This window comes from Mesoplodon mirus (genome assembly GCF_964341445.2).
Source record: "Mesoplodon mirus genome assembly, chromosome: 10".
Lineage (NCBI taxonomy): Eukaryota > Metazoa > Chordata > Mammalia > Artiodactyla > Ziphiidae > Mesoplodon > Mesoplodon mirus.
The window spans coordinates 36,057,351-36,072,675 of NC_138986.1; the positions used below are offsets into that span (position 1 = coordinate 36,057,351).

The 15,325-nt window shown below is 35.7% G+C and overlaps 1 protein-coding gene across 1 annotated transcript in view; it reads right to left on the reverse strand.

The window, feature by feature from the left end:
* TRMT11 (tRNA methyltransferase 11 homolog) overlaps positions 1-15,325 on the reverse strand; it is a 62,877-nt gene that overhangs the window by 5,937 nt on the left and 41,615 nt on the right. Inside the window, exon 12 of the mRNA XM_082633449.1 lies at positions 14,038-14,158. Within this exon, the coding sequence (XP_082489575.1) occupies positions 14,038-14,158 (121 nt within the window). The remainder of the gene's footprint in view (positions 1-14,037; positions 14,159-15,325) is intronic.

Here is a 15,325-nt window from a genome sequence, read left to right on the forward strand (position 1 = left end):
GAGGGCACTGGCATTTATTCACACCATTTCATTTTTAGAAGAATACTGTGGAAATATACAAATACATATTTACCTTAGTGATTGTAAAGTGTATCATTGTCATTTATGTCCATTTGCAAATTATTCTCAAGAAAAATAAAGGAAAAGTACATAAACTAGACCTTACTCAAGTTAATCTTTATTTTTACAAATAACTCTACATCAAAAGTAGAGCGTCAAAAAGAACACAGGAGACATTAAAAGGAAAGTACTTCAGCCAGTTGTAATTTAATAAATGTTAATCTAAAGGGGAACAACTTCTCAAGAAAAGAAAAAAAACTGTATGTTTTGTAGTTACATCTGAAGCTGACACTTTGAATGCAACTAATGACATTCTGGATTACACTGGGAGAATACATACATGTAAGAGCGTCCTGAACATCATAAAACTGCTCAGACTTTAAAGACACTAAAGTTGACAACTCCATTTAAGTAAAACTATCCTTCTAGTTACTGCCTTCTCCCAGACATCTGCCATTCTTTGTTATCATCTCCTCCTTAAACAGAAGGAAGGTGTTATGATTTTCCACAGTATGGCGATTCAGCTGCTTTTTTGGTTTGCTTCTCATGAGAAATGAGGCCTAGGTATGATGGGATTAAAATGTTTCTGTACCACTGACTTTTGAGGAGTGATATCAGGGTAACGATAAAATTCAGTGTATTTTGAAACAGAAAACTTTTAGCTAGCCTTAACTATCTATTCCTACTCTTCTTTCAAATGGATGATTTAAATGCTGTTGAATTTGATTGTTTTTATTCTAGAGGGGCCCCAAACAATCACTGAACAATTACTATTCATTCTATAAATATTTACTGAGTGGTGAGCAAAACAGTCAAGCTCCATGAATTCACAGTTATATACTAGCAGGAACAGACATTAAACAATGTATACCCAAACATGTATTTACAAACCATGATTAAACACTGGGAAGAAAAAGGTTACTATAAGAATATAAGGAGACACCTACTTAGATGGGGGAGAAGAGAATGGATAAGAAAGGCTTCCCTAAGGAAGTGACATTTATCTGAGACCTAAAGGATGAATCAAATTTACTCATAGAAAGAGATGAGAAGAAAGCATTCTAGGGAACACACTGTGTTCTAGGGAACACAATGAGGGAGGAAACACAATGTGAAAAGACTCAGACTTGAAAGAGGTAAGTACATTCTGGGAACTGAAAGCAGGCTAGTGTGGCTAAGGCTTGCAAAACTAAAGGGAAGGTGACAGAAAATGAAATTGGAGAGACAGGCCAGAAGTCTAAGGTCAGGCCGGCCTTGAAGGTTATGTGAAGGATTTTGAATTTTAGTCTAAATTTCACAGAAAGTTATTGATGACTTTTAAGCAGGGGAGTTTCATTATCTGTTTACATTCTGAAAGATATTCTGGCTACCGTACAGGAACGTAATGGTAGGAGAAATTCCAGAGGCAGGGAAACCAGCTGGAAGACTACTGCAGTAGTCCAGGAAAGCGGCACTGCACCATGTCCTTTGGGAAGCAGGAAGGAAGGACAAAAATACATGCACCTACTCAGCTACCCCAAGCCAGATTTCTAAAAGTTATCCTTAACTCCTGTCTCCCTTACCCCAATTATTCAATTAGTCATTAGGTCCTGCCACATCTACCTCCCCTGAAGCTCTCAATTCCACTGTCTCGCCCACAATCTCCAGTTTCTACCTTTCTTAGTTGACAGCCTCATCATCTTCACATGACCATGCCAGAAGCCTCCAGGCTGGTATCACAGGCATCTTTCCATAATAAAAACTTGCCTGCATGTTAAAGCCTGGGTGACCTTCCTAAAGCAAGAACTTCTGCCACTCTCCTAACTCACATTCCTCAGGGCTTGCCATCACTGATAGGATAAACTTGAAACTCTTTGGTATGTAAAGACCAAACTCAACACTAGGCAGGCCTTTGGTTTTCCACTTCGCAAGCCACTCCTCCCCACATATTTAGTATTTCAGTCATGCTTAAATGTCTAGGGTTCCCTGAATGCACCATAACCCCTCTCATGTCTCTGTACCTTTGCTGAAAATGTTGGCCTCTTGACTCAAGCACCATCTCCTCAGGTAGGCGCTCCCTGGTGTTCACAGAGCAATGTGCACTGATCACTACAGAACCAAACACGTTATGCTGGAATGGGTTGGGTCATCGTTTCTCCCACATGCAAGTTCTCTAAGGATAAGGACTATGTTTTATCAGTCTGTTCTGTCTCAACACATGACACAAATGGTCCCATAAACACATGCTGAGTGATGACAGCCACGGCTTTCCCCTCAGGGAACATGCAATCAAATCAGAAAAAGAAAACATACAAAAATATGAAAAATACATGAATGTAAAAATCAGTAAAAGACAGTTTTCTCATTTCTCATACTACCTTTTCCATTCACTCTCAACAAAACTTAATCCTTCTTTAAAGAGAGAAAAAAAGGAGTTATCAGGTATGAATTTTCTCAACTTCCTTGCCCCCAGCCCCCCTCTACTACAAACTGGATCCCCTTGCTTAACTCTACAGTCTGTCTCATCACTCCCAACCCACATTCTAACTGAAGCCAAAATTCTCTCTCACGGTATCCCTTTACTGCCCAAAGAGTTAATTTCAAAGAATCCCCCAACAATATACCTAAGAATAATCATCAATTTATAAAAATTACTGTTTAAAAACAAGAGCTTTCCCCTAGAAAGGTGTCACTTTGGGGATGAAGTTGAAAACCATCTGGAAGAAAACCAAATGGCTTCTATTTTAATAATAGGTCAGGTTTAAGTTGTCCTTTCACTTACTGACAGCTCCTGATAATGAGATAATGATTTCTTCTACCTCACTAGTATTAACCTTAAGTCATTTATATTCTCAAAGCGGCAGCAGTTTATACAAAACAGCAGTTTCACTGCAAACACTTGAATACAAATGGCTTATGAAACCATGATATGTGGATAAGTGGAAACCAATGAGGCTGTCATCGTAAGTAAAAGCCATCAAACTGGTGATGCTCACCTAATTCTGTCGAGGATTCATGAAACAGATTAAAGGTATAATACACATTCTTTAATAAGGTGAGAGGAAGAAGGCAAAGAGATGGAAGAGGAAAACAGTGAGCAGATTTTCCTTCTTATAATCAGCAGAGAGTGGAAATGAAATGTAAATGACAGTGCTGAACGTAATGGACCTCAGTTCAGCTTCAGGGTAATTATCCATGTCCGGCTTTTGTTTAAAAATCCTGCTCCCCTTATCAAAGCTTCCCAGTGTTCTACATCTGGTACTGGACAGTAGCTATAGAAACCACTTGTGCTAAAGTTATACAACTATAAACAGCACTAGGCCATTTCCAAACCAAGGACAAGCAGGTCAAAAGTCTGGCATCCAATACTATTAAGGAAAAAAACCCTCTAGCACTACTCTTAATGGGAGCAAGGTAAGGGTTGGAAATCTTCATCCCTAAACTAGGTATTTACATATAACCTGTACTTGTAAAAAGTTTAATTACTCTGTAAGATATTAAGTTACCTAAAATTTGTTAAAATATTTTAATGTATATAAAAATCTTTATATCTAGAATTCTGAAAATGAGTGACATCTAATAATTGAATTTTGACATCTGGCACTCAACATATAATTTCTTTCTAACTAAAAAAACCCATCATGGATATTTGTGTTATCAAGATGATACAGAACTATGAATACTTTCTACATACTCGCCACTAAAACCTATAACTCCATAAAATTCAAAACTTAACCTCAAACATTAAAATACAGGCCAACACAGGGGATAAAAATGTAATGACAACTTATTAGTTACTATATCTAAAAGTCAATTAAAGTTAAGAAGAACCTTACTTACCCTAAGCAGCAGAGGATGAGTAACAGACCAAAACACGCATAGACATGAACATACATACTCTTGATTTAATCTGGAGACAATTCATCTCCTAGGTGACTTCTTAAAATCATCAACAATCCATTAAAAGAAAAATTAATTAAAATACACATGCATTTATATATGTAAACATCAAAAACAAACAATTATTTTGCTTAGGGATGAATTCGACAGTGATAATATTACAAAGGGAAGTAAGGAAGTGATTACCATAAAAGTCAGATTAGTGGTTATACCTGCAGGAGGTGTTTATGATCAAAAATAGCCACAAAAGGGGGTGCTCCAATACTCCGTAATTCTGACCTTGGTGGTGGTTACAGAGATGTTTACTTTATAATTATTCATTAAACTGTACCCTTTAGGTTTGGGGCAAAAAAATACACATTAAAATCTCAGGGTTGGGTTCTTGGTGGGTCATGGAGTGAGAAGAAGACACTAGTTTGTGTTTGAATTTGAAAAACACTAGAAATATAGTTCTAAATTAAATAACCATTTGATAAATAAATAAAAATACAAAAAATAGAAAACGTGTCATTTGAGAATTATAAAAAAAGCTCCAGAGGATTATGCTATGAACATAAACTTCCCATTTCCCTAAACCATTCATGCCTTGGACTCCTAGATCATACTTTATATTTTGCAACTGACCTCTGCCTAAGATTCTGTAACAGCAGTTAAAGACTGTTTTACTGCCATGGTTTGAAAATATGAGCATTAGAGCTGAGACATTAAGATGGATGCTCTCTCTGCCTTCAGAGAACTGCTTTTTCCTGCAAATAAAAGAGTCATATCCAAATAGCATCATAAGTAGAAGGATCCAGGTATCTTAAATGATTCCTTCTTGGAGCTAGTAGGGGATAGACTTTTGCTTTTTCTTGGTTTACCAGAAATAGTAATTTAAAACTATTATGATAGCATTAATTTAACAAAAAATCCAGTTTGGCAAAGTCATTTAGTTGCAGAAGTATAAAAGAAAAAGTCAAGTGATGACTCTCTAAAATTTAAATTCAAGGAAAAGTACCATTTACAGCAAAAGTGATTCATTCAGAACTAAGTAGATGGCATGATCCTTAAAACTGAATTAATACAATATGATATGCAGCATCAGGCTTCTTTCTGTTTTTATAAGCCTTTTTTAAATATCTCAAGTTGAAATATAATTTATAAGTAATGCAAATAGCTTCCTTCTGATTTCTAATGCAAAATAATTTAAAAGAGTCTCTCTTTCTCCATCTCTCTCCCTGCCCTCTCTCTCTCTCACACACACACAGAGACACACACACAGACACACATTTTGATGGTAATGAATACTGTATTGTACTATAACCTAGACTCAGTTCATATCCAACTATCATGTTCTGACTTAGTGTCACCCTGTCTTATTTTCCTCACTGATAAATGAAGTAGCATCCATTTCCCACCAGGTATGTTATAAGATTGAAATACTTCATACCTAATCTCTAATCTTTCATAGCTCTAATCAAAAGGAAAATACCCAACCATCCTGGCAAGAGACAGGCAAAAAACAAAGTATTTCAGAAAGAAAGGTCAACAGCAAGAGACCACCTTTAATTCAAATGGCTGCCAAAGGAAAAAAAATTGACAACATCGATCCTGGGAAAGGATAATGCATAATGGAAACAGGCACAAGCATTATGTCAGCAAAACACCACAGTTTATGATTAGCAACACTACTATCATTCTAATATGGAAACTACTTATACAAAGACTAATTTCTTCCACTTCAAGCCATTCATAAGTCATTTTCTCAAACAAGTGACCTCAGTTTCTCTTCTCTCTCTTCCTCATTTAAAACACTGTTGTTGTTGTTATAATGTTAATGGTTCTTTTCTCCCTCCACAGCTTTAAAATCTTTCAGTCCTTTAGTCAAGTCTTTCAGTTTTGGCCACCTTCCATTCTGATTAATGAAGCATTCATAGGCTTCATGTTACTGGACTCTTTCATTTGGTCCAAAATAAAAAATTACATTAACTTTCATCACCTGCTACTATGACCTCCCAATATTCTCTACTTTAAATCATGTGAACTATACTGGCTAGCTATAAAAAAAATAACAACTGATTTATACAATATTATAACTTTAGTCTAAATTAATGCCCATATGGTATCTAAAATTAAATTTATCTATACTTCAGTACTTCTCAAACCACCAGCAGTGTAAGGCAGGATGTCAAGTAAATAAGCCACAAAACAAATAGGGCACATGATGGCCCATTTAGTGCAATGACAATTTAAGATAATTTTCTTATATTTAACCAAGTACTATAGTGTATAAAAGTTGCATGAATGTTTAAAAAAAAATTTCAAGGAAGTCTTGAAAATGGCTGCTTTGGGCACTCATTTGTCTATCCATGTATATTGGTATAAAACACTGAGAGAGTATTATTTTGGGTACTTCACTGAAGACAAACTACTACACTTGATTTCTGAACTGTTCTGGACAATTCTAGAGATCAGCATTTTTCTCCTATGAATTTTATATGAGAAAAATGTTTTATAGGAGTAACCACTGTGACCACAACTATATATAGCAGCATTGACTACATGTTGTATCAACAGGAAAAATAAGTTCTAGTAAAAACAAATCACATTCTGCCATGGCCCCATGAGTGATGAGAAAAAACTGGCTTTAAAAGAAACTTGTAACATGATACTCAAGAACATATGCCTTTTAATCTTGGCATATTCTAAAGGTAGAATTGTGTTTTGGTGAAGAGGCAACATGATCTAGAAAAAAGGATAGAGAATTTCAGGGACAAGGAGGAGTTCTGGTCTCAAATTGGCCACTTCCTATTTAAGTGGACTGGGCTAGGCCTTGGCCACTTCCTCATCTCTAACAGAGGCAAAATAATAAGGTCAAATGGATGTGAAACCGCTGTAAAAAATAAAGCATTAAAACAGTGTTATTTGACATTCACTTAGCTTTCAGACTACATCAACAGGGAATAATGACAGAAAACTAGCTTTTCTTAATCAGGCATCTTCATAATTTTAACATGGTTAGCAAGAATTTTCTCCTTTACTACTAATGTTCAGTAAGTCTGAAAACTATAGCCAATAATGTAAAGATCCAAAGTTTTATGAAATATCTATATTCTTTAGATTTTTTTACATGTATAACTTATGTTTACATTTTAAAAGGGAGGGGAGGAAGAACACTTTATAACAACACATCAAGTGGGTCAAAAGTTATACTGAAGTTAAACCTAACAAGTAACAAATCAAAAATGAAGAGACACAGTATACAAAAGTGTAAAAATCTAAAATTAATAGTCTTCCACTGCCAAAATCAACAACACTGAACAAGGTCGAGAATAATTTGTTAGATGTGCATGAGAACTGTTTGACAATTTTATGTCATCACTTTCATTATAAAGGACTGGGATCTTGCTGCAATTATATACACTCCTCTCCATACAAACAGAAGGTAGAAATGAAGTAATTAATTAAAAGCCAAACACGACTAATTTAACATGACAAAGTAATTTCAGTTATAATAAACTCCATACAAGTTAAAACTCACTGATTAAATTTGATCTTATAAAGTGAAGCCCATTTCAAAAAATTACTTGAGCAAAAGGCTTTCCTTGTTTTATAAATTAATTTGCAAGGACAAAAGTAAAATGATAAAAAGCAACAAAACAAAAATTAACACTGCCTTTATAGGTTTAAAAATATCTAAGGTGAGTGACCTTATTTATCATTTTTAGGTACGAAAAAGCATTCTCAGAAGCATTCTTAGATCATTCTCTATTTCTTCTTCTGTGTATCAAATTTGCTTAGGGAAATATTATAAATCTACCAAAAAAATATACTAGACTTTCCTAAACAAATTAAACTCAGGGAAAAGCAAATGTGAAATTGTCCACAATGGGTCTTAATTTTGTCACTAAAACAGAAATGACTGATTTATTATGGGGCTCCATTAATTATTAAAGCCTTTTCTCTAGATTTTTCTCCTTCCAATTCTTTGGAACAGTGCTTCAGGCCCTCATAATCATCATATGGTGCAAGTACTTTTTATGGAGGCCACAAAATTAAGACTGCTGATGTCATTCACTGTACTTTCTAATATCAAGACTTAAAACTGCAAAATTTATAGGTAATATTTGTATTTTTAATGCATTAAAATAAACATTAAATAAACAACCTAACTTTATACCTCAACAAACTAGAAAAAGAAGAACAAACAAAGCTCACAGTAGAAGGAAGGAAATAAAGATCAGAGAAGAAATAAGTGAAATAGAGACTAAAAACATAATAGAAAAGATGAATGAAACTAAGAGCTGGTTCTTTGAAAAGATAAATAGAGCTGACAAGCCTTTAGCTAGACTCACCTGAAAAAAAAAAAAAAGACTCAAATAAGTAAAATCAGAACTGAAAGAAGAAACTTTAAACGGATACCACAGAAATACAAAGGATCATAAGAGACCACTATCAACACTTATATGCCAACAAATTATACAACCTAGAAGAAATTCCTAGAAACACACAACCTTCTAAGATTGGGTCATGAAGAAACAGAAAATCTGAATAGACCAATTGCTAATAGAAATTCAATCAGTAATCAAAAACTTCCCAACAAACAAAAGCAGAGGACCAGATGTCTTCATCTGTGGATTCTACAAAACATTCAAAGAAGAATTAATACCATCTTTTTCAAACTCTTCCAAAATATACAGAAAGAGGGAACACTTCCAAACTCATTCTACAAGGCCAGCATTACCCAAAACCAGACAAGGATACCACAAGAAAAGAAATTACAGACTAATATCCTTGATGAATATAGATATACAACTCCTCAGCAAAATATTAGCAAACCAAACTCAATGATACATTAAAAGAATCATACACCATGATCAAGTGGAATTTATTCCAGGGATGCCAGAAGAGTTCAATACAAGTCAATCAAACGTGATACACCACATTAAAAAAAGGAAGAATAGGGCTTCCCTGGTGGCGCAGTGGTTGAGAGTCCACCTGCCGATGCAGGGGACACGGGTTCACGCCCTGGTCTGGGAAGATCCCACATGCCTCACAGCGGCTAGGCCCGTGAGCCATGGCCGCGGAGCCTGTGCTCTGCAACGGGACAGGCCACAACAGTGAGAGGCCCGTGTACCGCAAAAAAAAAAAAAAAAAAAAAAAGGAAGAATAAAATTATATGATCATCTCAATAGATGCAGAGAAAGCATTTGACAAAATTCAACATCCATTTATGATAAAAATTTGTATGGAACTGCAAAAAAGCCCAAATAGCTGAAGCAATCTTGAGAAAGAAGAACAAAGCTGGAGGTATTATGCTCCTTGATTTCAAACTATATTACAAAGCTGTATCAATTACAGCAGTATGGTTTTAGCATAAAAACAGACACATAGATCAATGGAAGAGAATAGAGAACCCAGAAGTAACTCCACACTTTTATGTTCAATTAATTAATGTATGACAAAAGAGCCAAGAATATACAATGGGGAAAGGACAGTCTCTTCAATAAAGAGTGCTGGGAAGACTGGACAGCCACATGCAAAAGAATGAAACTCTATCCTCTTCCATCATACACAGAAATTAACTAAAATGGATTAGAGACTTGAAGAAAACACAAGTGGTTTCTTGACATCGATCTTGGTGATGATCTTTTGGATATGACTTTAAAAATAAGACAACAAAAGCAAAAACAAACAAGTGAGACTACATCAAACTAAAAGGTTTCTGCACAGCAAAGAAAATCATCAACAAAATGAAAAGGCAACCTACCAAATGGGAAAAAACATTTGCAAATCATGTATCTGATAAGGGTTAACATCCAAAATATACAAAGAACTCATATAACTCAAAAGCAAAAAATTAAAATAAAAAAATGGGCAGAGGATCTGAATAGACATTGTTCCAAAGACAACATACAGATGGTCAACAGGCACTTGAAAAGATGCTCAACATCACTAATCTCGGAAATGCAAATCAAAACCACAATTAGAGATCATCTCACACCTATTAAAATGGCTGTTATCCAAAGGAAATAACAAATGTTTGTGAGGATAAAAAGGAAAGGGAACCTGTGTGCATTTTTGGAAGAAAGGTAAATTGGTGCAGCCACAATGGAAAACAATATGAAGACCCCTCGAATTAAAAACAGAACTAACATATGACCCAGCAATTCCACTTCTGGGCATTTACCTTATGAGAACGAAAACCCTAATCTGAAAAGATACATACACCCCCACATTCAGTGCAGCATTATTTACAACAGCCGAGATATGGGAGCAAGTTGTATGTTCATCGATGGATGAATGGATAATGCAGACGTGATATGTATAATAGAATACTCCTCAGCCATAAAAAAAGAATGAAATCTTTCCATTTGCAACAACATGGATGGACCCTGAGGACATTAAGCAAAGTGAAATAAGACAGAAAAAGACAAACACCATATGATCTCACTTATATGTAGATTCTAAAAAACAAAACAAAAAACGAAGCTTATTAAGACAGAGAACAGATTGATAGTTGTCAGGGGGTTAGAGGTGGGAGACAGTGGAGGGGGGTCAAAAAGTACAAACTTCCAACTATAAAATAAATAAGCCATGAGGATGTAATGTACAGCATGGTAACTAGTTAATAATAGTGCATTGCGTATCTGAAAGTTGCTAAGAGAGTAGATCTTGAAAGAAGTCCTCATCATGAGAAAAAAAATTTGTAACTATGTATGGTGATGGATGTTAACTAGACTTACTGTGGTGATCATTTCCTAATGCATACAAACACTGAACCATGGTGTACAGATGAGAAATATGTCCATTATACCTCATTAAGAATGCTAATGTCACTCACTTTACTTTCTCATTTCAAGACTAAAACTACAAAATCTATAGGTAATATTTGTTTTTTATATGTATTACTCATGTGGCTGGCACATAAATGTTACTTATTATTCTTATTATTACTACCTCAAGTAAGTACATTAAGTGCTGTGATTTCTAAGAGCTGTAATGTTACTATCTGAATTATCAAATGTCTTACTACTTCCCTCAAAATATAAAAGACATGAGAATTGACTGGGAGAGTATGAAAAACGCATACTCTAACATACAACAGAAGGCTTTTATTCAATGTGACAGATACTGATAATCAGTGTTATGGACTGAATTGTGTGCCTCAAAATTTGTATGTTGAAGTCCTAACCCCCCAATATTTCTGTACTTGGACATAGGGCCTTAAAGGAGGTGAATGAAGTTAAATGAGGCCATCACTGTGGGGTGGCAATCCAATAGCACCGATGTCCTTATAAGAGGAAGAAACATCAGCAGTGTGTATGTACAGAGGACACAAAGAGAAGGCGGCTGTCTACAAGCTAGGAAGAGAGGTCTCATCAGAAACCAAACCTGCTGGCTTTGGACTTCCAGCCTCCAGAACTGTGAGAAAATCAAGTTCTTTTATTTAAGCCACTCTGTCTGCAGTATTCTGTTATGGCAGGCTGAGTAGACTACAGTTAATTTAAAAAGTCAGTAAAAGCAGGAAAAAATTAAAATGCTTTGTTAATATATTAAACATCTTATTTCAACTTAAAAATCTGTATATTCATGGACTTCCCTGGTGGTCCAGTGGTTAAGACTACGCTTCCACTGCAGGGGGCGTGGGTTCAATCCCTGGTCGGTGAACTAAGATTCCACATGTCACGTTATCAATCTTTTGATACAGAATTAAGACCTGCAAAGATGTCCAGTTTTGGCTTCTGTAAAATGAAGCAAGAACTTAGACTCTTACAAAGCAACCTCAGTACAGAAACCTGGACTGCAGTAACCTTTTTCCAACCTGTTATAGTTATCTCAACCATTTCCAATACAAGACTCTAAATTTTTCAGCAATTCACTTTGTCCTATCTTTCTAAAGCATTCTTATTTGTTTCTACAGAAATGACAACTTTATTTTTCCATTCATATTTCACTGGTCTAACTAGTATTTAATTAGATTATATAAATGCCATAGCAAATATAACTGGCATAAACAGCTCATAGGAAAAACACAAGTGACTCACAATAGACAATTCATCTGTAAGTACAGAAGTGTACAGATACAGTAGAGACCAAGTAACTCACTAGCTCAAAGTATCTGACCTATTCTAGGTATCACGCATTGTGTTTTAGAGCAGGAATAGCCAGTACTGGTTAATCAACTGAGTTTGAAATGAGGTTAGTTAAGAGGGCTTCTATGGTACAGCCCTCCCTTGGCATCCACAGGAGATTGGTTCCAGGGCCCACTGTGGATACCAAAATTGGCAGATGCTCAAGTCTAAGAGTCGGGTCTCGGCATCCACGGGTTCTGCATGATCAGTTTCAACCAACTGTGGATCGTGTGCCACATTTAGGATGTGCAGTTTGGCTGAATCTGTGGATGTGAAACCCTCGGATAGGGAGGGCTTACTGCATATCCAAATAAATGGTGGCCATTTAAAATGATCGCTTTGGAAGGTTGTGTCACTGTGTCAAACAATTTGAAAACTCCTCTTTTGGAATTTCTGAAAACTGCTTATGTTTTAAACGCTTAATGGTAAACTGTCATCCTTGGAATGAGATTTGACTTCCAAAAAACATTAAGTGACCTGTCTGGTATAAAATGTAAGCAGCAAAGTGAAGGAATATAATTTGAAGAAAAGCAAGGTGTACTATAAAGTAAAATAACTGTTTAATATATTTCTTCTTTAAATGTAAATCTAAAAGTTTTAAGAACATGCTGAATAATTATGACATAAGTATACTGAGTACAAGATGCCACTCCAAGAATTATTTGCATATAAACTTCTAGTATTTGTTTAAAATGACTATCAAACATTCATTTTAATTACATCACATATACCTTTACATATGTATGTATGTGTGTACACAAATACATACATACACATATACGTACGAGTGGACACCAATCACTTTATACACCCCCCCAACACACACACATACGTATATGTATATATATATACACATAACTTAGCCTTCAGAAATGCCCTGATACTGGAGCCCAATTATTGAGGAAATTTTGTCACATTGAAGATTCTGAACCTTACTTTGTTATAAAAATGAGTCATGAAAATTTTTGCATCAAGAAATGACTTAATGAATGCAGTGTTTTAGGAAGATTTATTTAACATGTAAGAACTAGAGGTGTGAAAAATGGAAGGAGAAAGGTAATTTAGGAGATTATCAGCATAAACCAGGTATACGGTAATAAGGGTCTAAATTAGAGACAGACAGGAAATGGAAATTAAAAGGACAAAAACAAGAAATATGTAAAATAATATATGCAAAAGGGACTGTACAAACATTAGTTTTATTATTGTGAAAGAACCCATAAGCTGTGAAATAGATGAAAAAAATCAAATGCAGAGTAAGGATGAGTAAGACAAAATCCTCAGGCAGTAACACCCTGTTCTTTTCCGCTTGCCCTACAAATCTAAAACAAAGATGAGGCTTACTCAAATTTCTAGTGAATATGGAAGAGCTTTGGTTGTCAATCAAGATAAGTACAGCCCAAGAAGCATTCTATAGATTTAATTAAGCTCCATTATGAGGTATTATATCAATTCTGATCTGGATGTGAAGTAACAGATGTTTTGTTCTTTCTTCTCAAGCTTAAATGAATTATGTGTGGGGGAGAAAGAAAGAAAAAGAGAGAGAGAAAACACGTGTCGGACCCTAACAGAGGGGGGCAAATTACTTTCTCCTTTCTATAAAGTGACATTTTCTCTTCAGTATAGTCTGCAATCAAGTAGGTTCTGCTTTTGGAGAGAAACAGTAACTGGTACATTGCTAATTAGACAATGGTTGTTTAATTAAGAGTGCTCTGTTTTATAACTGAGTTAGCCCAAGGATGTCAAATAAGCCTGAAAAGTAAAGGTCAACTTTTATTTCTAGTCTTCAACTTCTATACTCTATTCCTACCCTCTGAACTCCACCAAAGGCCACAAACCTGTTCAACTTCTACCTCTTCCTGAACTCGTCAATAATTTTTTTAAAAATCAAGGACTAACATTTCCAAACTTCATTAGAGGAAAACTAGAAAAATCTACTTCTAATTCTTCCATAATTTATCTGAAAAACACTAGGATAACTTACCTCAAATCCCTTCACCTTTTCCATCGTTATCAAGCGCCTTGATGTGCGACCGGAAAGCTTCTGCTCACAGTTGCTGATGAGTTTCAAGCAAGGGTGCCAGGGTACCATCTCTTCAGTGTATCTGAAGAAAGAGCAGCTGACTGTTAGGGACACTCACATGTGCACCACGCAAAGGATCATCATGGGGGTTATCCCGTGTGGTATGGGACGTCCTCCCACTACATGCTATACCATTTTATTTCACATACACTAATTGTCCATATAATCCATAAACAATCTGCATTTATAAAAAGCAAAGTATTTAACATAACCACGTCCAAAGAAAGTAGTTTAATTTTTTTACCTGTATAATGAGAATGAGAGAGAACACAGGTATGTTTTATTGACGAATGCCAAGCATTTAAACCACAAAAATACAAGATGACAATTCTACCCTAAAGGATCCCACAAGAGCACATAAGACAGACAGAAATACATTCCACAACAACCCCCTAACACTCATGAGGGACTGATTCAACTGGGGATGTTTATAAATTCCCAGAGTAAAGTCCACTACAGCATATACCCCTTTAAAATGAAATGTCCCTGCAAAATTTTTTATGACATCTTGAGACCTCTATTAACCTTGTTTTATATAAGATTATTCAGATAAACTACCACTAAACACTACAGATGACATCAATCCTCTGCCATGAAATAAAACCAAAGTTATGATAAAGAGCAGTGGTGCTTGCTGCTGTACAGCACATATACTTAGTGAATGAAGATGACGACACCTAGAAAGCAGGACAGTCAGGGTGCAGTAGTTCAGAACTTCATGTCTGATAGGTTGTTGGCACTAATCTTGGTAGAAGAAACAGGTAACAAATGTGGGGGGAACAGTTATGGAGCAGAATTCAGAAGAACAGCAGGAGAGAGGGCTCACTAGGTAGGGCCACCTTTAAGAACACTGGGATTGCCAGCTTTTATTTTTCCTTTGCAAACCTTCATATGTTTCTAGATAAATAGCCTGCAAACATTTCTTATATGGGAAATCTTAAAGCTCTGATCCAAAATGGGAAAGGTGCTGATCAGCGCTTCCTGTAAAGGACCACCATCTGACCAGCCAATTCTAATGCATCAACACTGTCTTCCCCACCACCTGTTCACTGATTTCTCTAGGTCCCTGTGACCTTCAACAAGCTCTCCCTCATTACCTTGACCACATGCTCAAAACTTTCATCACCCACTTACCAAGCAACATTCATAATGCACTTCACTTCATTATCAGTGGAAGGAATTCTCTTGA